This window comes from Perognathus longimembris, chromosome 6 (genome assembly GCF_023159225.1).
Source record: "Perognathus longimembris pacificus isolate PPM17 chromosome 6, ASM2315922v1, whole genome shotgun sequence".
NCBI classification, from domain to species: Eukaryota; Metazoa; Chordata; class Mammalia; order Rodentia; family Heteromyidae; genus Perognathus; species Perognathus longimembris.
Window position 1 is genome coordinate 43630335 of NC_063166.1, and position 26651 is coordinate 43656985.

Here is a 26651-nt window from a genome sequence, read left to right on the forward strand (position 1 = left end):
CTGCTTGTGTGGTACTGAGGAATGGAACTCAGGACTTCATGCATGCTAGGCAAGCACTCTACCCCTAGGCCATAAATTCCCAGATCACCTTCTTTATTACTATTCTGTTCTTTGGTCCTTGCTCCTCCTGTGTATCTTGATCCTTCCCTTTTGTGCCCCTTGCCCCTTTTTTGAAGTCCTGCAGGTTTTGGTTTATCAGCTTATCCAGTCCATCTCAAAAGAAAGGCACACCTATCATCAGCTTGACTCTAGGGGGAGTTCTAGGGGCAGCACCACAGCCATTGCCCTTAGAGGCAAGGAAGGTGCGCTTCCATTGGCTCTTCCCTTGCTACAAGTCTGAGTTGGGTAATGAACCCCCAAAGATGTCTGGGCCATTTCCTCCAGTGGTCCAAGGGAAGTCATTAGCAGAAGTTAGAGGAGTTAGCAACATCAGCCTAGCAGCTGGGTAGGGGTGCCTTGACCTGTTTTTTGTTTGTTTGTTTGTTTGTTTTTTAAATAAAAGAGCTCAGGGAATCTGAGTAGCTCTACCACTTGAACCAGTCCTTTTGGTTTTTAGTTTTTCCAAGTCTCATACTTTTGTCTGGGATTATAAGCATGTTCTCCCACAGATAGCCTGCCCTGTTGCCCTCTGTGTTTCTGATCTCTGCTGAGGCTCTAAGCTGAGGCTCTTTATGGACAAACAGAACTATGTGCCCTGCTCCTCCCTGCAGGCCAGGTTTATCTGTTCTCCTCCATCATCCTCCCAGCCTTCTGCATCTAATGAATAGGCAGCCTGCCTCACAGGATTGTCCTGTGTTGTTTTTGTTTACAACTCTAATTGACAAGAGAGCTGGAAGAGAGAAAAATCAATGTTTACTGAGTGAAAAGTAAAAATCAATAGGCAGCAAAATTATTGCTGCAGCCTTTTTTTGCAGGAGAATTGCAAGCACTGACCTGATTATAGAAGAACTTAACCACCTTGTTTTTATGTTCTTTAAAGATTCTAAGATCAGGGGCTGGGAATATGGCCTAGTGGCAAGAGTGCTTGCCTTGTATACATGAAGCTCTGGGTTCGATTCCTCAGCACCACATATATAGAAAATGGCCATAAGTGGTGCTGTGGCTCAAGTGCTAGCCTTGAGCAAAAAGAAGCCAGGGACAGTGCCCAGGCCCTGAGTCCAAACCCCAAGACTGGCAAAAAAAAAAAAAAAAAAAAAAAAGATTCTAAGATCATAGCTACAGATGAAAATTTCTTGGAAAGCAGATATTTGGCTTCCAGCATGGGGACCTTCTTAACATCAACTGCTATAGGTAACAAGAGACACAGACCCTTTGATCTCCTGTGGCCTTGGTGTTACAATACTGAGCAACAGATCTTATTCTCAGGCTGCCACATTGGGTGGGCAGCTGGTCCACTGTCACCAAAGATGGTGACGTCAATCCTGTGTTGAGATGTGATTGCTGTTTAACATAACATTGTCTTACTGTGGATAAGCAGTGAAAGTTACTTTTCAAATATGGTGGATTAAGTGGTGCTTCCCCCACTATATATATATATATATATATATATATATATATATATATACACACACACACATATATACATATATACATACATACATATCCACACCCTAATCTTGGAACCTGTGAATGCTATATTATTTGGAAACAAAGTCTTCTCACATGTAATTAAGTGCAGGGCTTTATTTATTTTAAGCACTGGGATTTTTGAACTCAGGGCCTCATGCTTGCGGATCAAACATATACCACTGGAGCCATGCCTTAGACCTTTGTGCTTTAATTTCTCAGATAGAGTCTTAAGTTTTTCCACCACTGGCTTCAGATTGAGTTCTGCCTCTCTAATACTACTTAAAGGAGTGCACCACCATACGTGGCTTGTTGTTGTTTTGTCAGTCCTGGAACTTGAACCTGGGGCCTAGACACTGTCCCTGAGCTCTTTGAATCAAGGCTATTGCTCTACCATTTTGAGCCACAGTGCCACTTCCAGTTTTCTAATGTTAATTGGAGATAGGAATCTCACAGACTTTTCCATTGGGCTGGCGTCAAACCAAGATCCTCGGATCTCAGCCTCCTAAATAGGTAGGATTACAGGTATAAGCCGCCGGTGCCTACCTTAGAATTTTCTCTTTTTTCTTTTTTGCCAGTTTTGAACTTGGGACTTGAACTCTGGGCCTGGGCACTGTCCCTGGCTTCTTTTGTTCAAGGCTAATGTTCTACCACTTGAGCCACAGCACTACTTCTAGCCTTTTCTGTGTATGTGGTTCTGAGGAATTGAACCCAGAGCTCCATGCATGCTAAGCAAGCACTCTACCACTAAGACACATTCTCAGCCCATTGGCTTGTTTTTTTTTTTGTTGTTGTTGTTGTTTTGTTTGTTTGTTTTTGCCAGCCCTGGGGTTTGGACTCAGGGCCTGAGCACTGTCCCTGGCTTCTTTTTGCTCAAGGCTAGCACTCTATCACTTGAGCCACAGCACCGCTTCTGACTTTTTCTGTTTATGTGGTACTGAGGAATCGAACCAAAGGCTTCATGCGTGCTAGGCAAGCACTCTACCACTCAGCCACATTCCCAGCCAATTGGCTTGTTTTTTGAGATAGAGTCTGCCTAATATTTTTGTCCAGACTCTATGGTTCTTCTATCTCTGTTTCCCATGTAGGTAGGATCACAGGCATTCACTACCACTCCTGGCATGAGTTATGATTGTTGAAATGAAGGGATCATCTTGCATTATTTCAGTGAGCCCTAAATCCAATGACAAGTGTTCTTATGAGACAGATTCAGAAGAGGAGGGTGTGATGTTGATGTGAAGGGGAGGCAAGCATTGTAGTCATGTGCCCTGATGTGCCAGGGCATCCACTAGAAGCTGAACTCAGGGCCTGGGACTTTTGCTTAAGACTAGCACTCGACCACTTGATTCAGCACCATTTCTAGCCTTTTTATTTTTTTTTTATTTTTTTTTTTTGGTGGCTAATGGAAATAAGAGTCTCATGGGCTTTCCTGCTCCGTCTGGCTTCAAACGCTGAGTAGCTAGGATTACAAGTGCCCAGCTCTAGGTGCATTTTCTAAGAGGAACACTCTCATGTGACTGCATATAGCTACCCAGATGAGGAATTAATGACATCAGTGCTTACTGTATCTTATCTAAAGGTCTTATCCACTAATGTGTTTTGTTTTGTTTTATTTTTCCCCACTCACGGTTCCTGTTCTACTGCTAGAGCCACACTTCCATTTCTAGCTCTTTGCTGGTTAATTGAAGATATGGACTTGTCTGCCTAGGCTGTCCTTGATCTTCGGTCCTCAAATATCTGCCTCCTGAATAGCTACAGTTATAGGCATTAATCACCAGTGTCTAGCCTAAGTCCCTGTATGAGAGAGAGGGAGAGGGAGAGCGAGCTGGTACTGAAGCTTGAACTCAGGGCTCAGGCATACTGTCCCTTAGCTTTTTCACTCAAGGCCACACATCCCACACAAGCCACACATCCACTTCCAGCTTTTTAGTGATTAATTGGACACAAGACTTTCCTGCCAGGTCTGACTGCAAACTGTGATCCTCAGATCTCAGTCTCCAGAGTAGCTAGGACTATAGGCTTGAGCCACAAGCACACAGCTCTGAAACAGGATTTAGGAAGAGAAATTTACATCAGTAGCCAGAATCAAGTTTATCTGCCATTGCCTGGTATCACTGAGGGCCTAGGGACTTCCAGGCCCTCCTGGGGCCCTCAGAGGACAGACAGTTTGTTTGGCTCACCTGAGTGGCCCAGGTCTCCTGTGGCAGGTGAATGAGTGGAGGCACTGTTGAGCAGACATTTGTTTAGGCTCTTTGTGGCCTCCCTGCTTCCTCCACAGGCACCCAGGCCAGGCCGGGGCCAGGCCAGCCCAAAGGGACTGAAAAGCCTCTTTGTCTCTCTGATAGTTTGACAATGGCAAGGAGGCCTCAGAGTGACCCGGGAAGGGCCATGTGGGGGAGCTGTTAGATCTGGTTCTGTCTTCTCAGGTTATTTTTAATAGGTGAGGCCAAGGGAATGGAGAACTTTCTGAAGGGAGGCCTTTGTTTATAGATGACTCACCAGGACAGAGGGAGGGAGGAACTCTCCTCCCCAAACACACATTCAATGCCTGCCTTCCCACATGCTTCTGGTGGCCAGAGCCACAGGTGACAACACAGCTTGTGATCTGGAAGAGAAAGAAGAGGGATAAAATGTCCAGGCTCCACCCCCATCTCCCTTACCTGAAGAGGTCACCTGCAGGCTTCCTGCTCCCCCTGTGAGGGCCCTTGGGAGCTGCCTCTCAGTAGCTAGACTGCAGGAGCTGGAGCTAGGAGCTCTCATCTCCATTAACCACCAGAAAACTGGAAATGGCTCTGTGGCTCAAAGTGGCAGAGCACTGGCCTTAAGCAAAAGAGCTCAGGGACAGGACCCAGGCCCTGAGTTCAAGTCCCATGACCAAAAAACTAGACCGTGGAAGAGGGGGAACAGATTGCTAAAGGCCTGCAGGAATGAAGCCATTGGGAACATCCAGACAGATGAGATGACACCTACACAGAGGAAGTGTCATGGACATGCGATCTGGGGGAGCTCTAATGAGGGGTATTTGTCAATTTCCTACAGCAGCACTGGGTGGTACCCACATCAGCTCCCTTACCTTAACACATGTGGTTTTATTTGTTCCTTTTTTGGGGTGCAGGTTCTGGGGCTTGAACTCAGTGTCTGAGTACTGTCTTTTAGCTTCTTTGCTCAAGGCTAATGCTCTACCACAGAGCCACAGCTCCACTTCCAGCTTTTTTGTTGCTTCATTGGAAGTAAATGTCTCATGGACTTTCCTGCCTGGACTGTTTTCAAACTGTGATCCTCGGATCTTAACCTCCTGAGTAGCTAGGACTAGAAGCACGAACCACTGGCGCCTGGCACATGTGGTTTTATTATTGCCTCTATTCAAATGGTGGGGAAACTGAGGCCGCAGGTAATTGTGGAACGGAAGCCCTTAGGTAATTATGTTTGTTAAAGGACTTTGGATCTTGGCCTTGGCAGCTCCACATGTTCCGATGGCCTTTGGTGGCTCTCAGGCTCCATTGCCCAGTCCTCACAAGGTCCCTCATGGTGAATTCACTCCTGAATAGCAGTGACTTTCCATGATGACATGCTGCCACCCTTCCCTACACTCACGGTTTTGATGGACTGGAGTTGTTGTTTTTGTTTTACTCATCTCTTCCTCCCAGCTAGCTCTTGTCTGGCACTGGCTGTTTCAGTTTTTAATCAGAGCATCCTGCAGCCACATTGCAGAACTCAGCCACCACTTGCTTCTGGCTTGTGCCCAGGGCTGGCTGCCAGGCCTCCTGCAGTGACCGACTGGCCTCCAAATGCTTGTCATTGTTGCAAAGGACCACACTGTAAAAGTGTCCTCCTGGCTCATTGGTAACCCTGGCAACAGGCACAAGGCTGCATGTGTGGTTGGCACTTGAAAAGTAGTTATCAGATAACTGTATTCTTGTTTCCTTTTTCAAAATTAGGATTGTGGTCTGGCATGGTGACTTATGCCTATAATGCCAGTTACTTGGGAAACGGGTAGGAGGATTGTAGCCCAAGGCCTGCCAGGCAGAAGTTCAGGAGTCTGTCCAAAAAATAAAAAACAAACTAAAGGTAGGAGAGCTAGGAGGGCATCTCAGGAAGTAGAGTACTTGAAGCCCTGAATTCAGTCCCTAGTACTGCCAAAAATAAAAAGAAAGGAAGAAAGAGAGAAGGAAGGAGTAAGGAAGGAAGGGAAGGAAGAAGGAAACTAGGATTTTCCTTGGCCAGGAAGCCAAGGAAATTCCAAAAACAGATATAGCAGTCAGCTTTTGCTGCATAACAAATATAAAACCTATCTGGCATAGTACATGTTTACTACTCACATGAAATTGCTCAGGTAAGGGCTGGCTTGTCGCGTGTCTCTGGTAGCTGCGGTCATCTGCCCTGGACTGGCTTTAGTCAGGGTAATTAGTGAAACCATATTGTCTACATGTCTTTCAGCCTTCTGGGTCCAGCAAGCTGGTCACATGGGTAGAAAAGAGAGGAAGACGTGCACAGTCAGGCTTCAGAGAGCCTGCCTTAACCGGGTGACAGTTGGTGTGGCAGTCTGTTTGGTAGTGGGAGCACTCAGCTTCAGAGAGCCTGCCTCAACTAGGTGATAGTTGGTGTGGAGGTCTGTTTGGTAGTAGGAGCCTTTGGGCAAATGGAACATGGAAAGCTTATGTGGGTATGGGATGGAAGCAGCCCTCCTGGCTGCAGGTCTTCAGAAGCTGCCACTAGCATGTTTTGTTTGTTTGTTTTGGTCTAATTTTGTGCCAGGACTGGAGCTCTCACTTGGCTGAGACTCCACCACTATGAGCCACAGCTTCACTTCTAACGTTGGCTGGTTACTTGGAGATGAATAGTCTCAGGAACTTTTCTACCCAGGCTGGCTTCAAGCTGTGATCCTCAGATCTCAGACTGCTGAGAAGCTAGGGTGACAGATGTGAGTCGCCAATGCCTAGCTCAGCACTTTTGTATACACAGAGCTTGGTCCTAGCCTCACAGTGCTGGCCCCACACAGCCCATAGTCAGCAAGTAGTTCAGGACCAGCATCCAGCAGGCATGTGGTTTGACAGTGGGGGGTTAGCGAGTCATCCTCACACATTCCACCTCTGTGGTTTGCATCTCATACTCAGCAATGTCTCAGAAGCTCGTGTAGCCAGGCTGGCCCCAGGAGTGTCTGCTGAGGGACCTTTTTAAGAGACCCAGGCACAGGGCCACCACTGCCGGTGGGCTGATCTCCATTGACTGTGCCAAGAACCAAAACACAAAACCTTGAAGGAAACCAGGCACTGGTGGCTCACACCTGTAGTCATAGCTACTCAAGAGGCTGAGATCTGAGGATTGAGGTTCAAAGCCAGCCTGGGCAAGAAAGTCAGTGAGATTCTTATCTCCAATTAACCACCAGAAAACTGGAAGTAGAGCTATATCTCAGAGTGGTAGAGCACTATGAGAGAGAGAGAGAGAGAGAGAGAGAGAGAGAGAGAGAGAGAGAGAGAGAGAGAGAGAAAAGCAAACCAAACTGTGAACAATTCATATGTTACTTTCAAAACAGGCAGATCACCGCACAATTTAGTGGTTGTAAAATCACTATGTATTTACGTCATCGTGCAACAGATTAGGAGATTGGATCAGGGGCCACAGGTCATCTCTGTGCCACAGGCCCAGGCTCCAGGGCCATGGTGGGTAGGTATGACAGCAGAGTCTAGTATCCTCTGTGCTTCACTGTTACCTATATTAGTGATGTTGACTAGGCCATAGCCAGAACTGCTGCCAGAACCTTTGGTGAGCCTCGGCCAGCAGTATAAACCTCCTCTTCACACAGTGACAGGGTTCCCAGGGGAAGTGACCTGAGAGAGAGGAACAGAAGGAACTTGTATCTCCACGTCTGACCCAGCTTTGCAAGTCATGCCTTTTCACTTCTAGCACATACCACTGCAGGTTTTTCAGGTTCAAAGAGAGGTGAAATGGATTTGGTCACCCCCATGGGGAACCACAGGGTTCTCCAAGAGCATAGAGACTATACATGTCCAGCACCAGTGGCTGTGATCTGGTACCTGTAATCCTAGCAGTTCAGGAGGCTGAGATCTGAGGATAGTAGTTCAAAGCCAGCTCAGGCAAGAAAGTCCGTGAGGCTCTTATCTCCATTAACCAGCAAGAAGCCAGAAGTAGAGCCTGTGGCTCAAGTAGAAGGGCAAAAAGCTAAGCAAGAACCTGAGGCCCTACTTCAATCCCTACTAGGCCCCACTTCAATCCCAACATAAGAGAGAAAGAATGCCACTGTGGCAGTTTTGGAAAACACAGCCACAGTGCCATCGGCCTCCTACTGATGCCCAGGGAACTAGAATTTATGGCTGCAGAAAATTGGTTTGAGCTCCCAGGAGTTTTCTGACTCTGGCTTTTCTGGTCTGCCCACATCCCATGCCTTGACTACAAACAAGGCAGGAAGCAGTACCCAGGGTACAGAAGGCCAGAAGCAGACTTGGCCTGCGTGTGGTGGGCAGCCCAGGAGCCTTGGGCCATGCCTCCCTGCCTCAGTCTCCTCATCTATAGAATGAAGGAAAGACAAGTGCTGTGTAATCATTCAACACCCTTACACCTGGCATATGGAAAGTACCTATTAAATAGTAACCATTCCTGAAAAGAATTACTGATGGTTGTTAGCATAATTCCAGGCACCTTATGGGAAAGCTTGCATCGTAGCATGCACTGTGGATCCTGCTCGCCCCTGCCAGTCCAGAAGGTTCATTGGGGAACCATCACTTTTTTTTTGCCAGTCTTAGGGCTTGAGCTCAGGGCCTGAGCACTGTCCCTGAGCTTCCTTTGCTCAAGGCTAGCACTCTACCACTTGAGCCACAGTACCACTTCTGTATTTTTCTGTTTATATGGTACTGAGGAATCAAACCCAGGGCTTCATGTATACGAGGCAAGCACTCTACCAATAAGCCACATTCCCAGCCCCTTGTTTTTGTTTTTTGTTTTCTTAGTACTGGAGTTTGAACTCAGAGCCTTGCCCTTGCTAGGCAACAGAATTACCACTTGAGCCATGCCTTCAGCTCTTTTTGCTTTGGTTATTTTCAAGAATAGGGTTTTGCATTATGCCCAGGCCAGTCTAACTATAATCCTGCTATTTCTGCTTCCCTGCATCCCTGCAATGACTGACACATACCACCACATGCAACTATTGGTTGAATCTCAAAAACGTTTTGCCCAGGCTGGCCTTGAGCCACAGTCCTCCAGATCTTAGCTCCTTAAGTAGCTAAGATTACAAGTTTGAGCTATTATGTGCAGTCTTGTTTAAGGGGTTGTTGTTTTTGTGGATTAAAATTTTTTGGGGGGGGTGCAACACTGAGCATTGAATTCAGGGTCTTGTACTAGCTAAGCAGGTGCTCTACTATCTTTTCATTGTTGTCAGCTGTAGGGCTTGAATTCTGGGCCTGGGTGATGTCCTTGAGCTCTTCATCTCAAGGCTAGTACTCTACCACTTTGAGCCACAGTGCCACTTCCAGTTTTCTGGTGGTTAATTGGAGATGAGTCATAGACTCACAGGCTGGCTTTGAACTGTGATCCTCAGATCTCAACCTCCTGAGTAGCTGGGATTATAAGCATGAGCGTGCCCAGCATGATCTACTATTTGAGCAATACCTCTAGCCTTATTTTTTGTGTTAGGGAAGGATAGAGTCTTGAGTTTTCCCCTAGAATGGCCTCAAACGGATTTTTCCTCTTTCCTCTCTGCCTCCCTCATTGCTGGGACCTCTGCTAGAATCACAGTTATGGTTTAATCACCTCATTAGGGAACCTCTGGAGCCATTTATTAGCTCCTGTTCCCAGTAACACCCTATTCCCATATAAAGGACTTGCCTGAGTCCATCCAGTTCTCTAGGTCTTAGAATCAGAACATACTTAAAGAAAAAGGGCATTTAATGTCTGTTTTCTCTACCTTTTTTTTTTTTTTTTTTTTGCCAGTCCTGGGCCTTGGACTCAGGGCCTGAGCACTGTCCCTGGCTTCTTCCTGCTCAAGGCTAGCACTCTGCCACCTAAGCCACAGCGCCCCTTCTGGCCGTTTTCCATATATGTGGTGGTGGGGAATCGAACCGAGAGCTTCATGTGTAGGAGGCAAGCACTCTTGCCACTAGGCCATATTCCCAGCCCCTGTTTTCTCTACTTGTAAGTTGAGGTATTTCCTCTCATTTCCAGCCAAACTGTGTATATGTGTGTGTGTTTGTGCATGTGCCTGTGCACGTACACATGTGTGTACACACACATTCACATTGATTATATAACCCGGGTGTTGGAGGAAGAGCCCATCTATTGTCAATTACATCCCAATCTCAACATTAAAATGTGGAAGGTGAGGAAGAAGAGGCTGAAGTGGTTAAGCACTTTCTGCCCTTAGTACCACCAACAAAACAAAACAAATCTGGTGTTTCTTCAAGTCAAATATGTTTTTCTCCTATATTTATTTGGTTTTTTTCTTGCCAGTCTTTGGCTTGAACTCAGGGCCTGAGCACTGTCCCTGGCTTCCTTTTGCTCAAGGCTAGCACTCTACCACTTGAGCCACAGCAACACTTCTGGCTTTTTCTAGATATGTGGTGCTGAGGAATGGAACCCAGGGCTTCATGTATACAGGGTGAGCACTTTACCACTAGGCCATATTCCCAGCCCCTGTTTTTCTCCTTTAAATATGCGTGGGAGCTGGGAATGTGGCCTAGTGGTAGAGTGCTTGCCTAGCATGCACAGCACAAAGCCCTGGGTTAGATTCCTCAGCACCACATATATAGAAAAAGCCAGAAGTGGTGCTGTGGCTCAAGTGGTAGAGTGCTAGCCTTGAGCAAAAGGAAGCCAGGGACAGTGCTCAGGCCCTGAGTTCAAGCTCCAGGACTGGAAAAAAAAAATGCGTGGGACCAATGGCTCTTGTTACAGGGTTAGAAATGTTACCGGGCTCAAGGGAGGGGAGTCCCCGTCCCTCCAAGAGTCCACCACTCAGAGACAGTCTCAAGCAAAAAGATGGATTTATTGGGGAAGCAAAAAGTGAACTGACCGGCCAGGGACGCAGCACAGACTCGGGAGCTGAAACTGCCACAGTGAAAAGTGGGCTGACCAGCCAGGGACACAGTGCAGACTCAGGAGCTGCCACCGTGACCCTGAGCAGTCCTCAACTTGGGGTTTATAAGTGTAAAACTGTAGCATAGATGTAGGGGCTTGACGCAGGGGTACAGCAAACAACAAGTGAAGCAGGCGTGGCATAGATGTAGGAAGTTGACGCAGGGGGTAGAGCAAATAAGTTAAGCAAGCCATTTACCAAAGCAGAATTTTGGGGTCTGGTTGACCTAATAATCAAGATGGAGTCTGCTCTATTCCCCCCAACATTTCCTACCATGTTTTCGTAATCAAGATGGAATCAGTTCTACAACAGTTCACACCTGTAATCCTAGCTGCTCAGGAGGCTGAGATCTGAGGATTGCGGTTCAAAGCCAGCCCAGACAGGAAAGTCCATGAGACTCTTTCTCCAGTTAACCACCAGAAAACCAGGAGTGGCACTGTGCCTCAAAGTGGTAGAGCACTAGCCTTGAGCTGAATTGCTCAGGGACAGCGCCCAGGCCCAGAGTTCAAGCCCCACTACCAACAATAACAACAAAAATCAGGGGAGCAATCCTAGTTTTCTATAGGCCATCATATGGGTTTTCAACCCTTATAACCTACCTAACTAATGGAGAGCCTAATTCGCCCAAATGAATACTTGTGAATTTTTATGTCCTTGTGTGTAAGTTTACTTTTTATGATGAGAATACTATGAGATGCATTTTATTCCTGTGACTAGGTTTTGTGCACATGGGTCACAAATGAGCCCCTCTGATGGGCAACGTTCATTTATTCAGTTTTATTTTAGTCAAAGTTAGAGAATAACTTGTATTTCATATAAAAAAAGAAAAAATCATTTTGCTTTAAAATTTTTCTTTTCCTGTTTGTTGTTGTAGAAAAGTGTGAATTTGTTATTACCCATTTGGTTTTCTGTGCCCTTAAGTATTGCCTAAAGATAAAGCAAATTTTTTTTTATGTTTGTTTATTTGCCAGTCCTGGGGCTTGAACTTAGGACCTGAGCACTCACTGTCCCTGGCTTCCATTTTGCTCAAGGCTAGCACTCTACCACTTGAGCCACAGCGCCGCTTCTGGAGTATTCTCTTTATGTGGTGCCGAGGAATCGAACCCAGGGCCTCATGCATACTAGGCAAGCACTCTACCACTAAACCACACTCCTAGCCCAGATAAAACAAATTTTAAACTGGCAATTATGAAAAAGAAATGTTTTCCTCTGAAGAACTGAGTAGACTGTTAGATTGGGGAGGCCTTACAGACTGACAGAAGATCCGGCATTTGTTGTCAGGGGTGGGGGGAGGCAGCTTTTATTTGCTTAAATACGTTCATTTGTATAATGTATGTCACTTGAAATTGCTTTGTATATATTTTGTGAAAATGTTTATAAAATATTTTGTAGAAAAAAATGCAGGGGGGCTGGGAATATGGCCTAGTGGTAGAGCGCTCGCCTTGTATACATGAAGCCCTGGGTTCAATTCCCCAACACCGCATATATAAAAAAACGGCCAGAAGTGGCGCTGTGGCTTAAGTGGCAGAGTGCTAGCCTTGAGCAAAAAGAAGCCAGGGACAGTGCTCAGGCCCTGAGTCCAAGCCCCAGGACTGGCAAAAAAAAAGAAAAAATTCAGGGGAAGAGCACATATAATAATAAAGACACAGATTATGCTCCTTGGAATTTAGAAATACAGTTGGGAACAGGTGGCTCACACCTGTAATCCTAGCTACTCTGGAGTTTGAAATCTGAGGATCACAGTTTGAAGCCAGCTGTGACAGGAAAGACCATGAGACTTGTTTCCAGATGTGGAACGGTGGCTCAAGTGGCAGAGTGCTAGCTTGAACACAAAAGCTCTGAGTTCAAGCCCCATGACAGTCCCTCCTATCCCCCCCCCCCAAAAAAAAAGAAATATAGAAAAACACAAATGGAAAGATTAGAACTTCCTATGACCAAGTTGAGTATAGAATACTTCAGAAAGTAAAATCAGCCAGTTGCTCATATGCAATAAACTGGCTTTGTTCTGCACAAACCAGGACATTTGCTATTTGTTCCCCTAACATAAAACCCTGAGTTATAACCAGGTTTAACCATTGCTTACATTTCAGGAACTCAGCTTCCTTTGAGTGTGTGTGTGTGTGTGTGTGTGTGTGTGTGTGTGTGCGCGTGTGCGTGTCTGTGTGTGTGTGTGCATGCATGCTCATGCTCACACTAGTACCTAGGCTTTAACTCAAGGCCTCTTGCTCTCCCTGAACTTGCTTAATCACAGCTGGCATCTACTACTTGAGCCACACCGCTAGGTAGCTTTTTGCTAGTCAATTGGAGATGGAATCTCATAGACATTTTCTGCCTCTGCTAGCTTCAAACTGCAGTCCTCCGGGTCTCAGCCTCCTCCATAGCTAGGATTACAGGTGTACGCCACCAGCATCCAGCTCACATTATGCATCTTTCTTGGGACTTTTTCTGTTTTTATTACTACCTCATAAGTATTTTTCCATGTTATTAAAGTAAGATTGTTTAAAGTTATGTATTCCATAATTTTGATAGCCATATTTTCTATTATAAGGGGGGTTGCTTGTGTTTTGTTTTGGTGCCAGGACTGAGGCTTGAAGTCAGCCTCATGCTCTTGTTTGTTTGTTTGTTTGTTTTAACTCAACACTAGACCTTTACTACTTGAGCCATGTGTTCAGCTCTGGCTTTTTTGCTGGTTTACTGAAGATAAGAGTCTTGTGGAAGAGCTGGGAATATGGCCTAGAGGTAAAGTGCTCACCCTGTATACATGAAGCCCTGGGTTCTATTCCTCAGCACCACACATATAGAAAAAGCCAGAAGTGGTGCTGTAGCTCAAGTGGTAGAGTGCTAGCCTTGAGCAAAAAGAAGCCAGGGACAGTGCTCAGACCCTGATTTCAAGCCCCAGGACTGGCAAAAAAAAAAAAAACAAACAACAAGAGTCTCATGGATTTATTTGCTCTGACTGGCTCCAAACCTTGATCTGCATATCTCAGCCTACTGAGTAGCTAGGATTACAGATGTGAGCCACCAGGACCCAGCTTCAATATACAAAATTTTAAGATATCGCAAAAAAATCACAAAGGTGAAAAAAAATACTCTAATGCCATCATTACAAAATATTCCTAGTTAACATTTTCTGTAGTATTTCTATTTTTCTTATTCTTTCTTTCGCTGTGTGTGTGTGTGTGTGTGTGTGTGTGTGTGTCCTGGGGCTTGAACCCAGGACCTGGTTGCTGTCCCTGAGCTTTGTTGTTCAAAGCTAGCATTTTACCATTTGAGCCACAGCTCCACATCTGGTCTTGGTGGTTAATTAGAGATCACAATCTCACAGCTTCTTTTGCTTGGGCTGTCTTTGAACTGCAATCTCAGCCTCCTGGGTAGCTAAGATTACAGGTGTGAGACACCACTGTCTGACTTTTTTTTTTTTAAGCAAATTGACAAAAGTTATGTAACTATCACTGAAATCCAATTTTAGGGTATTTTCATCACTCCCCCAAAATATCCCTTTTGTTGTCACATATTGTAACGCAGATCAGATACTATGTTTTATTCTATGTCTGATTCCCAAACATCATCTTCGCTTATTCCAGTGTTCCTTGCTCTAGAAATGTCTCTTCTACTTTTCTCTAAGTCCTAGCCTTGCATTCAGACCTCAAGAGCCCCAGGAAATCGTTACAAAGGCCACATTCAGCCTGATAGCTCTTTTTCACCCTGAGGATGTTATTGAGAACTCAGTTTAGTCCAAATTCAGTTTTACATACATTATAAAGGCCTACATTGCTGGGTTTCTGGTGAATGGGTTATAGACCTGCCCTGTCAGGAAGTCAAACCGCAGACAGTTGGGAAAAATGCAGTGGTCAGAGGCAGCCTTGGTCCAGACATCAGCTTCTACCAGAGCTTCTGTCAAGCCAAAGCCTCACTCTACTCACATCTGAGTGTGTCTGTGTCTGTCTGTGTGTATGTGAGAAAGATAATTTTCCTGGCTACACCCTACTCTTGGGTGTAACTCCCCCCCCCCCCCACACACACACTTGGTTCAAGATGGACAGGAACAGAGTAGGAATAGTCCTAGTCTCATCCCACAATCACAGCGCTCCTCTAGGGCAAGGTTCCAATGGTCCTCTGCACACTCTGTCCCCCTAAACCAGAAGCTAAAGGGGAGGGAGAGTGTGACCCAGAATGGACCCTGGACCCAAAAAGGCCCTCTGAGAAAGGGTATGAAAGCACAGCCAGCCAGCCATCCTTCCAGCCATCCGTCCATCCACTCATTGATCTGTTTCAATGTTTTAGTGTTGTTTTTTTGGCAGGGGTGGGGGGGTGGGGTGGGAGGTAAGTCATGGGATATGAACTCAGGTCTTAGGCACTGTCCCTGAGCTCTTTTTGTTGAACTCTATCACTTTGAGCCATAGCTCCACTTCCAGTTTTAATTGGAGATCAGAGTGTCAGGGACTTTCCTCCCCAGGCTGGTGTTGAACTGTGACATTCCGATCTCAGCCTCCTGAGTAGCTAGGATTACAGGTGTAAGCCACCAGTGCCCAGCTTCTTTGATCTGTTTATTCATTCACTCCACAAGTGTTATGGAGAGCCCGCAAACTTCACAGTCTCAGCACTGGTGAAACACATCAGTGAACCAAGCAGATGAAAGCACCAACATCTCAGGGCTTCTATTTAAGTAAAAGACACTAAGCAAAGAGATACATAAAATGGACAGCTTTCAGGTCGTGTGAAGGACTGAAGCAGAATGATTGAGTGTGTGGCATCTATAAAGGGTAACATCTTTGTAAGTGTGTGTGGTGGCTCAGCCTGTAATTCTGGCTACTCAAGAGGCTGAAGTCTGAGGATTGTGGCTCAAAGCCAGCTCAGGCAGGAAAGTCCCTGAGACTCTCATCTCCAATTAACCACCAGAAGTGGAGCTGTGACTCAAAGTGGTAGAGTGCTAGCCATGAGCAGAAAAGCTCAGGGACTGAGCCTGGGACAGACACAATGACCTACTCCCCCCCCCCCCAAAAAAAAAGTTGTGACAGCCTGCAGACAGGAAACCTTGTATTACTGGGGTGGCTGGCTGCAAAGGAGCCAGAACAAATGAAGACACTTCAGTTGCTCATTAGCAATGTGAAGGATGGCTGGTGTCAGAACCACACCCTTCTGTTTGGATCAGCTAAGTAGAGTCCCCTTTGTGAACATGGTGAACTGTGATCTGCAGGCTGAGCATTCTTTTCCTATTACTGAGATTGGGAAATAAAAGTATTTTTCAACATGACCACTTTAACTGCAGTTAAATCCATGTTGTGATTTAATTCTCATTGCAAACACATTTTCTATGGTAGGGTTTTTCAACAGCAACACAATGGTGTGGGGGCCAGATTGTTCTTCGTTAAGGGAGCTTTCCTATGCATTGTGGATTTTTAACAGACCCCTGTCATCTTCTTACTAAAATGCTAGTGGCACATCTCTGCTGGGCTAGCCAAGAGTATATTCAACACTATCACATCTCTTATAGGACATAAAATCCCGTGTGTGTACACACACACACACACACACACTTTGATATTCACTGTCCAGTAACTTTAGTGACACTCAGGGCCTCACTCTCACTCAGATTTCTTCCTTTCCTTTCCTTTCCTTCCTTTTTTTCCTTTTCTTTTTCCCAGCTGATATTGGGCCTTGAACTCAGGACCTGGGTGCTGTCCCTGAGCTTTTTTGCTCTACCACTTGAGCCACTGCTCCACTTCTAGCTTTTTGGTGATTAATTAGAGATAAAAGGCTCATGGATCTAACTGCCCATGCTGGGTTTTGAACTGTGATCCTCAGAGCTCAGCCTTGGAGTAGATAGGATGACAGGCAAGAGCCACTGGCACCCAGTTTCACTATGATTTCTTACTTCTGCTTCTATTACTCGAGTCACACCTCAGGCCTACCTTTTTGCTGGTTATTTTGGAGCTAGAATCTTGAGGACTTTTCTGCTAGATAGACTTCCAACCTTAGTCCCTCAAGTCTCAGCCTCCTAAGAGTATTGAGGATGACAGGTGACAGCCACCCGCACCCACCTGGTTTGTCCTCTGTTCTTTGCTCTGTGGCTATCTGGCAAATAAATGACTGGTCCTGCTTTGTAATTTCCTGTACCCCTGCTCCCTTCTGAGAAGACATCCTGCTGGTACAGTGTAATACACTTCAGATATGAAGTTTGTAACTGTGGCAGTCAGCATATGTGGTTAAAAGCTTTGCTATCTGAAATCAAATTCTGTCACTCTTCTGATCCATTTTGTTTGGAAGTAACCTGACCATGACAATATGTCACTTGCAGCCTGTGGAAGACTCTTGGTTGTTTCTTTCCTGTTTGTTTCCTGGTGCTTGTCTTAGATAGGCTTTTCTCTGATGTCTTTGTGTTTGCTTATTTATTTGACTGTGCTGACACTGGAACTTGAACTCAGGGCCTTGAGCTTTCCCTTAGGTTTTTTCCCCACTCAATTGGCTGGTGCTCTGTCATTTGAACCACATCTCTACTGGCTTTTTGTTTGCTGGTTAATCTTTTTCTGGCTAATTGGAGTCTAATGGAATTTTCTGCTGGGCTGTCTTTGAATGGTGATCCTAAGATCTCCTGAATAGCTAGGATTATAGTTTGAGCCCCTGGTGCCCAGCTAATGTCCCTGTATGTATGTCTCAGGTCACTCTGCTGATTGCCTTCATCTGCGTGCGGAGCTCTGCATGGACTGACTACAGTGCCTACAGCTACTTTGAAGTCGTCACCATATGCGACTTGATCATGATCCTGGCCTTCTACCTGGTGCACCTCTTCCGTTTCTACCGCGTGCTCACCTGCATCAGCTGGCCCCTGTCGGTAAGAGAGGGGACCAGCCCTGCTCCCAGTGTGCCTGGACATTGGCTGCAATCTTTCCTGTCCACTCACTCCTTCTTTCAAAATTACATCTTTTCCTGCTTCCCCTCGGAGTTTGGGATTCTGCCTGATGTCCCACTAATTTCCAAAACATTTTCCAGTGGCAACAAGGTCATGGCTCTAGCTTCAATGTTAATTTTTCTCAAGTGACTGAATAGCAATGTAAGTTGGAGGAGGAACATGGAAGTACCAGCCCAACCACCCATTTAAAGTACACAATTCAAAGGGTGGCATAGAAGTCCAGAGTTGTGCAATAACCAGTCAAAGTTAGAACACTTCATTACCTTAAAAAGAAATTCTAGATAGTCACTGATAGCTCATACCTGTAATCCTAGATATTCAGGAGGTTGAGATCTGAGGATCAGGTTTGAAGCCAACCCAAGTAGGAAAGTCCATGAGACTCTTATCTTCAAGTAACCACCAGAAAACTGGAAGTGGCACTGTGGCTCAAAGTGATAGGGTGCTAGCCTTAAGTGAAAAAGCTCAGGAACAGTGCCCAGTTCAAACCCCATAACCAACAACAACAGAGAGAGACACATAGAGAGAGTCAAATATTCCCTTTGGCTATTATCTCCCTACCTTTCATCTCCAGCCCTAAGCAGCCTCCAATCTACTTCCTGTATTAAGAAGTTTCCCATTCTGGACATTTTGTGTAAATGAAGTCACATGTGTATAGTCTTTTGTGTCTGGCTTTTCTCACTTTGTCCCTGAGCTCTTTTGCTCAAGGCTAGTGCTCTACTACTTGGAGCCACAGCACCACTTCCAGTTTTCTGGTGGTTAATTGGAGATAAGAGTCTCGCAGACTTTCCTACCTGGGATGGCTTTGAACTGTGATCTGCAGATCTCAGCCCCCTGAGCACCAGCACCTGGCTCATCTTCTGTTCTGACTTTCACTGGTACTGAGGTTTGCATTTAAGGCTTCCCTCTTGCTCTGCAGGCACTTCATTTCCTTCTGTCACACCCCAAACCCTTTGTTTGCTTTAGTTCTTTTTCAAATGGACTTTCCAGATTTTGCTGGGGCATCTCACCTTGATCTTCATGAAAAGGCCTAAGTGACTCCATCTTAAAAATCTAAGCTTGCTCTCCCCTAAATCAGGAGGTTACACAGAAAGCCTGCACAAAACATTTTTTGAGAAAAACTGCTGAATGGCTCAAACGGAGGATGTATGTGTTAGATATAAACAGAGATTGAAGTTTAACTTTAGGAATGCAGTTTAGCCCTCTGCTAACAAAGTTTAACTATAGCCCTCTGCTAACAGAGTTAACTATGGCCCTCTGCTAACAAAAGATTAGCCTATTTCCCTCTGCTTGCTTAGTGTGATATATTGTTAATCAAACATATGCCTGACTGTGTGGAAGTTTCCCCAGAGTGCTTAAGAGTTGTTTGTTTCATGATATAAAAAGACTGCTAGATTTTGACTCGGGACCTCTGAGTGTCATCAGCAGAGGTCCGAGCTAGCTCACAATAAACGCCTCTTTGCTGTTTACACCGGTCTTGGTCTCTGGTGGTCTTTTTGGGGGTCCTGAACGCGAGCAAAACATTCCTACGTATCTCTCCAGCCTAGCTGAGATCACAGACAAAGGCCGCCACTTGGCCCAGCTTATTTTTTAGATAAGGTCTCCTTGACATCTTGCCTGGGCTGGCCTTAAACCTTGCTCCCCTTAACTCTGTCTCCTAAGTAGCTGGGATTCCAGGCATGAGCCACTAAGTATGGCTCTTGTGTTTTGATTTATCATGGGTATAGTTGGGTTGTTTTCACCATTTGGCTACAATGAATAATGTGACAGAGAACATTCATGTATAAGGTTTTTCTGTGGACTGGCTTTCATTTTCTTTTTTTTTTTTTTTTTTTTTTTTGGCTAGTTCTGGGCCTTGTACTCAGGGCCTGAGCACTGTCCCTGGCTTCTTCCCGCTCAAGGCTAGCACTCTGCCACTTGAGCCACAGCGCCGCTTCTGGCCGTTTTCTGTATATGTGGTGCTGGGGAATCGAACCTAGGGCTCGTGTATCCGAGGCAGGCACTCTTGCCACTAGGCTATATCCCCAGCCCCGGCTTTCATTTTCTTTTCCTTCTTTTTTGAGTTTGGAGATTTTATTATTTTTGTTTTTTTGAATCGAGGTCTTTGGTTTATCTTTTTTGTGTGTGTGTGTGTGTGTGTGTGTGTGTGTGTGTGTGTGTGTGTGTGTGTGTGTGTTAATGCCAGACCTGAGCACTGTCCCTGGCTTTATTTTGCTCAAGGCTAGCACTCTACCACTTGAGCCACAGCGCCACTTCCGGCTTATTGGCAGTTACTTGCAGAGTCTTAACGACTTACCTTCCCAAGCTGGCTTTGAACCATGATCCTTAGTTCTCAGCCTCCTAAGTAGCTAGGCAAGTACCAGCACCCAGCAAGTTTTCAGTTTTGAGACAATCTTGTTATATATGCCAAGATGGCCTTCACTTCAGGATCCACCTTTGTCCTAGCCTCCCGAGTGCTGGGATTTCAAGTGTGTACCACCATGCTGATCTGTGTTTTTATTTTTATTTTTTCAGTCATGGGCTTGAACTGTCCCTGCATTTTTCCTGCTCAAGGCTAGTGCTCTGCCACTTTGAGCCACAGCACCACTTCAGTTTTCAGGTGGCTAATTAAAGATAAGAGTCTCATAGACTTTCTTGTCCATGCTGGCTTTGAACTGCAGTCTTAAGATCTCAGCCTCCTAAGTAGCTGATACCCAGTTGTTCCCTAAGAATAGAAGAAGGAGTAACCACCTTCCCACTTCATTGCTTTGCCTTGCCTTCAGGAACTTCTGCACTATGTAATCGGTACCCTGCTTCTCCTCATTGCCTCCATCGTGGCAGCCTCCAAGAGTTACAACCAGAGTGGACTGGTAGCTGGAGCGGTACGTATGACCCCAAGCCCTTAGGAACAAGCTCTTGACTCAATGATCATTTTCCTGCTGGTGGGGGAAGAAAAAGGAGTGGTGGTTTGGGGGAGTGTGTGTGTGTGTGTGTGTGTGTGTGTGTGTGTGTGTGTGTGTGTGTGCCAGTACTAGGACTTGAACTCAGGACTTGAGTTCTGTCCCTGAGCTTTTATGCTCAGGGCTAGAACTACAGCTCTACTTACAGCATTTTTTTTTTTTGCTTGTCTTGTGGCTTGAATTCAGGCCCTGAGCACTGTCCATGGCTTCTTTTTGCTCAAGGCTAGCACTCTACCACTTGAGCCACAGAGCCACTTCCAGCTTTTTCCATTTATGTGGTGCTGAGGAATCAAACCTAGGGCTTCATGTATGCTAGGCAAGCACTCTACCACTAAGTCACACTCCCAGCCCACACTTATAGCATTTTTAGTGATTAATTGAAGCTAAGACTCTCATGGACTTTACTGCCTAGACGGGCTTCAAATCCTGATCCTCAGATCTCAGCCTCCTGAGTAGCTAGGATTACAGTCATGAGCCCCTGGCACCCAGCCTAGAGCCTTTCTTCATAGAACCTATGCCACCTCAATGCAGCCAGCCTATCTCTAGAGAGCCTGACACTTGTCTCAGCGCTGGTCTCAGCAGGGTCTCACAGGTGGGAACGTCAGGGCGTGGCAGGTTCAGGTGGCCCCAGCAGTCCAGGCCAGTCTCACTTCCTTCAGTAACTTAAATCGACTTAACCGGTGCCTGGCACCAGGATGAGAATTGTAAAGCATTTTAAGAAAAGCTCTGCCAAGCACTAGTGGCTCACACCTGTGATCCCAGCTACTCAGGAGGCTGAAAGCTGAGCATTGTGGTACAAAGCCAGCCTGGGCAGGAAAGCCTATGGTACTCTTATTTCCAATTAACTACCAAAAAGCCAGAGTGTGACTCAAGTGGTAGAGCATCAGCCTTGAGCTGAAAAAGCTAAAGGAGGGTGCACCAGGCCCTGAGTCCAAGCCCCAATACCAGACCAAGAAAAAAGAAACAGAAAAGGCGAGCTCTGTGTTGTTTTTATTGGTATACCTCAAAATTCTCCAGGCTGTAGTGGCCTGTGGGTGGGTTTGCTCCTGCAATTTCACGGAGAGATGGAGTGTTTCTTTGAAGGTCACATAGGAGATAAACATCACTCTGAGAGATGGTCAACCTCACTAAACCCTAACACCCCTAGGCAAGCTCCTCACAGTCCCCAGCTGGCCCCTGCTCTGCAGTCTGTGAGAAGGGTCGGGGCACCTGCAGGTAGGGAACTGCCAACAGCAGTGCCAAGCGAAGGGGCCAGAGGAACTCATGTCCACCGTGCTTCAGGCCACACACAGAGATTCTCACTGGGCTTTCTGATCAGGTTTCACTTCATTGTCAGCCCTAGAGTCCTAACAGCTAACATGCACACGTGCACCACTACTGGGACTTGATGGTAGGCCTCGTACTCTCCACGGCTGGCACCTTACCGCTTGAGCCACACCTCTACTTCAGATTTTTGCTGGCTAATGGGAGATAAGAATCTCTTAGAATTGTCTGCCTGAATAGCTAGGATTACAGGTGAGTCCCCAGTGCCTGTTGACTTTTGATTTTTTAGTGCCACTGGCACCTAGCTCAACTAACAGCTATCATTTATCATCTATCAGCTCTGGACCTAAGGCCAAACATGGGCATGGCAAAGTCAGGAGAAATAAAACAAAGAAGAAGAAATGCTCATTTAACTTAGGGCATGAGGACAGGGCAAATGTGACAATTAGCACAAAAGGCTTTGTCTTCTAGAATAGCATTCTCTACCAATATAATAAACTGTTTAATTATGCAGTGCAGACAGTCAGAGCCAGGGATGGTAAGTAATGTGCTAATTGTGCAGAACAGACAATGCCAGCCCAGCCAGGCCAGACTCTAATAGGCTAATTATGTGCTATAGACAATTGGCACAATTGGGAGCTGGGGGAAAAGGCTCTGGGGAGGAGGAGGGTGCAGGCTGGGGCAGGGGGCACTGGGAAGACAGTGTTAACCAGCAGCCAGCCTGAAAAAGGAAAGTAACTCCTGCTGAAAATGCAGCCTTTCTGGCAGCTCACTGAGCTATTTCCATAAGTCTGGAGACTACTACCATGCACTAATGGTGGCATGGAGACCCCGACATCTCTGTGTGGGTCTGGAAACCCTCCCCGAGCCCTGGCTAACTCTGTGGCTTAAGACTAAGTAGTTGACTTCCTGTCTCTCCACTTGTTTAGCTTGGACATAAGAAGGGGCTGAGAGTAATGCTAGCTTCCGCCATTTGGAGGAGTCTATCCACCCAATGACTTAGATCCTGGAAGGCGCCTAATGTCCGCACTGCTGCCAGTGGTGGTCCCATCTAGGAAACATGGTGCCAAGACAACTGTCCCCCCTTGGCCCTCCACCAAGCCCTTTCCCAGGCCCCTTTCCCACCCTGAATGAAGAGCCCCAGCCTGATGAGGCCAGCCTCCTCATGCTCAGCCCTGTGTGGGCCTGGAGAAGAGCAGGCAGCACAGCACCCTCCTCGCTGCAAGGTAACATAAGCTTCCGTACTGCAAGTAAAGAGGCTTGCAGCCCGGCACTGGTAGCTCATGCTGGTAATCCTAGCTACTTAGGAGGCTGAGGGCTGAGGACTGCAGTTCAAAGCCAGCCCAGGCAGACAAATACTCAAGAATCATTGCCAATTAACCAGCAAAAAGCTGTAAGTGGAGATGTGCCTCAAGTGGTAGAGTGTCAGCCATAAGCAAAAAAGCTAAGGGACAGTGTCCAGGCCCTGAATTCAATTCTTAGTACCAGCATGAAAAGAAAAGGAAAGAGGACGAGGGGTAAGAGAAAAAGGAGGAGAAGGAAAGAAAAGAGAGAGAGAGAGAGAGAGAGAGAGAGAAGGGAAGGAAGGAAGGAAGGAAGGAAGGAAGGAAGGAAGGAAGGAAGGAAGGAAGGAAGGAGCAGAAGCAGCATATAACTGCTATTCTAAAATCAGGGTAGGAACAAGGAGTAGAATGTGGAGCACTCTATTCCAAGAATGAACTCTGGGTTTGTTGCCTTATTAAACTGTCTTGTGGCTTTTTCTTTTCTTTTCTTTCTTCTTTCTTTCTTTTTTTTGTTCAGTTGTGAGGCTTGAACTCAGAACCTGAACAGCTATCCCTGAGCTCTTTTGCTCAAGGCTAGCACTCTACCACTTTGAGCCACAGCTCCACTTCTGGTTTTCTGGTGGTTAATTGGAGATAAGAGTCTCAGGGACTTTCCTGCCTGGGCTGGCTTTGAACCTTGATCCTCAGATCTCAGCCTCCTGAGCAGCTAGGGTTACACACGAGAGCCTCTGGCATCTGGCCGGGTTTTTCTTTTACAAACATAAGTCTTCTTTATAACTCATGGTGTACTTATATGCTGTAACTAAAAGACTAATGATATGTAACTTTGTTTCTAAAAGCAGTTTAAGAATAAAGTTTGAATATGCCACAGAGAAAATGTACAAATATAAAACTAGATGCCCAGGCCACGAAGGAGCACTAAAATTTTGAATTCCAAATGAAAATAATCAGTTCACTTTTTTCTTAGTTCTTGGTCCGGAAAAAAGTCTAACTCAGTTATAAATCTAAACTTGAGCCCAGGCCCAGCGGTTGCCTAGGGTGGAGGCCCAGAACAGCACCTAGGCCTGCACAGAGGCTGGCGAGGACACAGAGCTGGTGACCAGGCCTCTCTGCGTTTCATCTGAGCCAGAGGAGGTGGTTGTGTCAGGCAACTACCAAGCCTTCCAGCCACAAAGAGAGCAGGGAGACTTGGAGTCCATGATCAAAGGAATGAGACTGACACAATGCGAAAGTATAACTAAGTTTATTTCTATAGTCTATGACTTGTGATCATTTTCTACTGTCCATTACCATGGTTGCTACCTAGGTACAGAGAGAAACAAGGGCTACACATAGTTTTAAATGTCAAACTACAAGGAACTAGTCTCATGGGCGAGGGTGCAGCCCTCTAGAACGGAGTCATCACCAGGGTTTAGAAGCTGTTATAATTTTAACACTAAAACTTACTATATGTATGTTCTCAGGTTAGTCCTTACAGGAGCACTGCACAGAGAGAAGCAGATGGGATGCGGTGATAGACCCAAGGCCTGTGACCTTCCTCTCCTCTCTCTCATTGCAGGTCTTCGGGTTCCTGGCCACTTTTCTGTGCCTAGCGAGCCTGTGGCTGTCCTATAAGATCTCATGTGGAACACAGTCCACAGGTGAGTTCTTTTTTTTCTTTTTTTTTTTCTGGGGCTTGAACTCAGGGCCTGAGCACTGTCCCTGGCTTCTTTATGCTCAAGGCTAGCACTCTACCATTTGAGCCACAGAACCACTTCTGGCTTTATATATATGTAGTGCTGAGGAATCAAACCCAGGGCTTCATGTTTACGAGGCAAGCACTTTACCACTAGGCCATATTCCCAGCCCCAGGCAGATGAGTTCTGTCATCTGTACTCACAGCACCTCCAAAAGACCCCTGCTGGGAGCAGGAACAACTCAGAAGGAAGGAAGGTCTTTACCCCAGGAGGCAGGCCCCAGGACAGCTCAGAGCTCTGGCAGAGCAAGAAAGGACAGTTAGCTGCCTCTTTTGGTAACTCCTCCACAATGCATTTATACAAATATTGATAGATTTAAGGTTTTTAGATGTTATATATTAATGAACCCTAATGAACCCTTCTACATTGTCTTTTTTCCCCCGGTGGCACTGAGATTTGAACAATGGCCTTGTGTTTGCTAGGCCCTCTACCATTTGAGCTACACTTCCAGCTGTTTCATACTCATTATTTTGGAGATGGAACTTTTTTGTCCAGGCTGGCTTCAAACTGTGATCCTCTGGATCTCAGCCTCCTGAACAGCTAGGGTCCAGATATGAGCCACTGGAACCAAGACATATCTGCATTTTTTTTTCATGGACCTTGAACTCAGGGCCTGAGCACTGTCCCTGGCTTCTTTTTGCTCAAGGCTAGCACTCTACCTGAACTACAGCACCACTTCTGGCTTTTTCTAAATATGTGGTACTGAGGAATCAAACCCAGGGCTTCATGGATTCAAGGCAAGCACTCTCCACCTCTAAGTCACCTTCCCAGCCCCCACTATCTACAGTTTTATCATTCTTTTTTTCTTTTCCTTTCCATCTTTCCTTCCTTCCTTCCTTTTTTCTTTTCTTTCTGTGTCTTTTTCTTTCTTTCACTTTCTTACTTTCTCTTTCTCTCTTTTTCTCTCCTTCCTTCCTTCCTGCCTGCCTGCCTGCCTGCCTGCCTGCCTGCCTGCCTGCCTGCCTGCCTTCTCTTTCTTGTGTTGGTCCTGGGGCTTGAACTTAGAGCTTGGGCACTCTCCTTGAGCTTCATTTTGCTCAAGGCTAGTACTCTGCCACTTGAACCACAGCTCTACTTCTGGCTTTTTTGGAGACTAGTCTCACAGACTTTCTTGCCCAGACTAGTTTCAAACCATGATCCTTATATCTCAGCTTCCTGAGTAGCTAGGACAACAGGCATGAGCCATTGGTGCCCAGCTCATCTCTCTCTCTCTCTCTCTCTCTCTCTCTCTCTCTCTCTCTCTCTCTCTCTCTCTCTCTCTCTCTCTCTCTCTCTCTCGTTGTGCCAATAGCAGGCGTAAGCTCCATGCCTAGGTGCTGTCCCTTAACTTTTTTGCTAGGCTAGGATTCTACCAGTTGAGCCACAATCCCACTTCTGGCTTTTTTCTAGTTAGCTAGAGAGAAGATTCTCATAGATTTTCCTGCCTGAGCTGGCTTTGAACCACAATCCTCAGCTCTCAGGCTCCTGATTAGCTAGGTTTCGAGGCATGAGCTGCCAGTGTCCTGCCTTGTTCATGTTTCTTTTCTCTCAACTAGCTTTACTGGGAAATAAGTCACATACCACACACCGTTCACTCACCTGAAGTTTACAAGTAAGTGGTTTTCAGGATATTCACAGAGCTGTGCAAACATCACTACAATTTTAAAACATTTTCATCACCTCAAAGAAACCTCATATCCATTAGTAGTCATCCAAATCTACCCTCACCACAATTCTGGGCAATCATTGGTCTACGCTCTGACTTGTGGAATGCCAGCTCTGGACATTTCTCAGTACACCCCACACTGTGCAGACTTCGGGCTCCCTGTAGCCAGAGGAGTTTTAAAGTGAGGGCTGGGAGGAGTCAGTTGTCCTGGGCTATCTTCTGTAGCAATT

At 46.1% G+C, this 26651-nt stretch overlaps 1 protein-coding gene and 1 long non-coding RNA gene across 2 annotated transcripts in view; one reads left to right on the forward strand and one right to left on the reverse strand.

Moving 5' to 3' along the window:
* The window catches only part of Cmtm7 (CKLF like MARVEL transmembrane domain containing 7), a 38000-nt gene that overhangs the window by 10425 nt on the left and 924 nt on the right, over positions 1-26651 (forward strand). Inside the window, exons 2-4 of the mRNA XM_048348615.1 lie at positions 17307-17480; positions 20318-20416; positions 24599-24680. Coding sequence (XP_048204572.1) covers positions 17307-17480; positions 20318-20416; positions 24599-24680 — 355 coding nt within the window. The remainder of the gene's footprint in view (positions 1-17306; positions 17481-20317; positions 20417-24598; positions 24681-26651) is intronic.
* LOC125353140 lies at positions 1197-1829 on the reverse strand. The gene is made up of 2 exons (XR_007211276.1): positions 1600-1829; positions 1197-1523 (listed from the first exon to the last, which is right to left on the reverse strand). It is a non-coding gene; the product is annotated as an uncharacterized LOC125353140 (long non-coding RNA).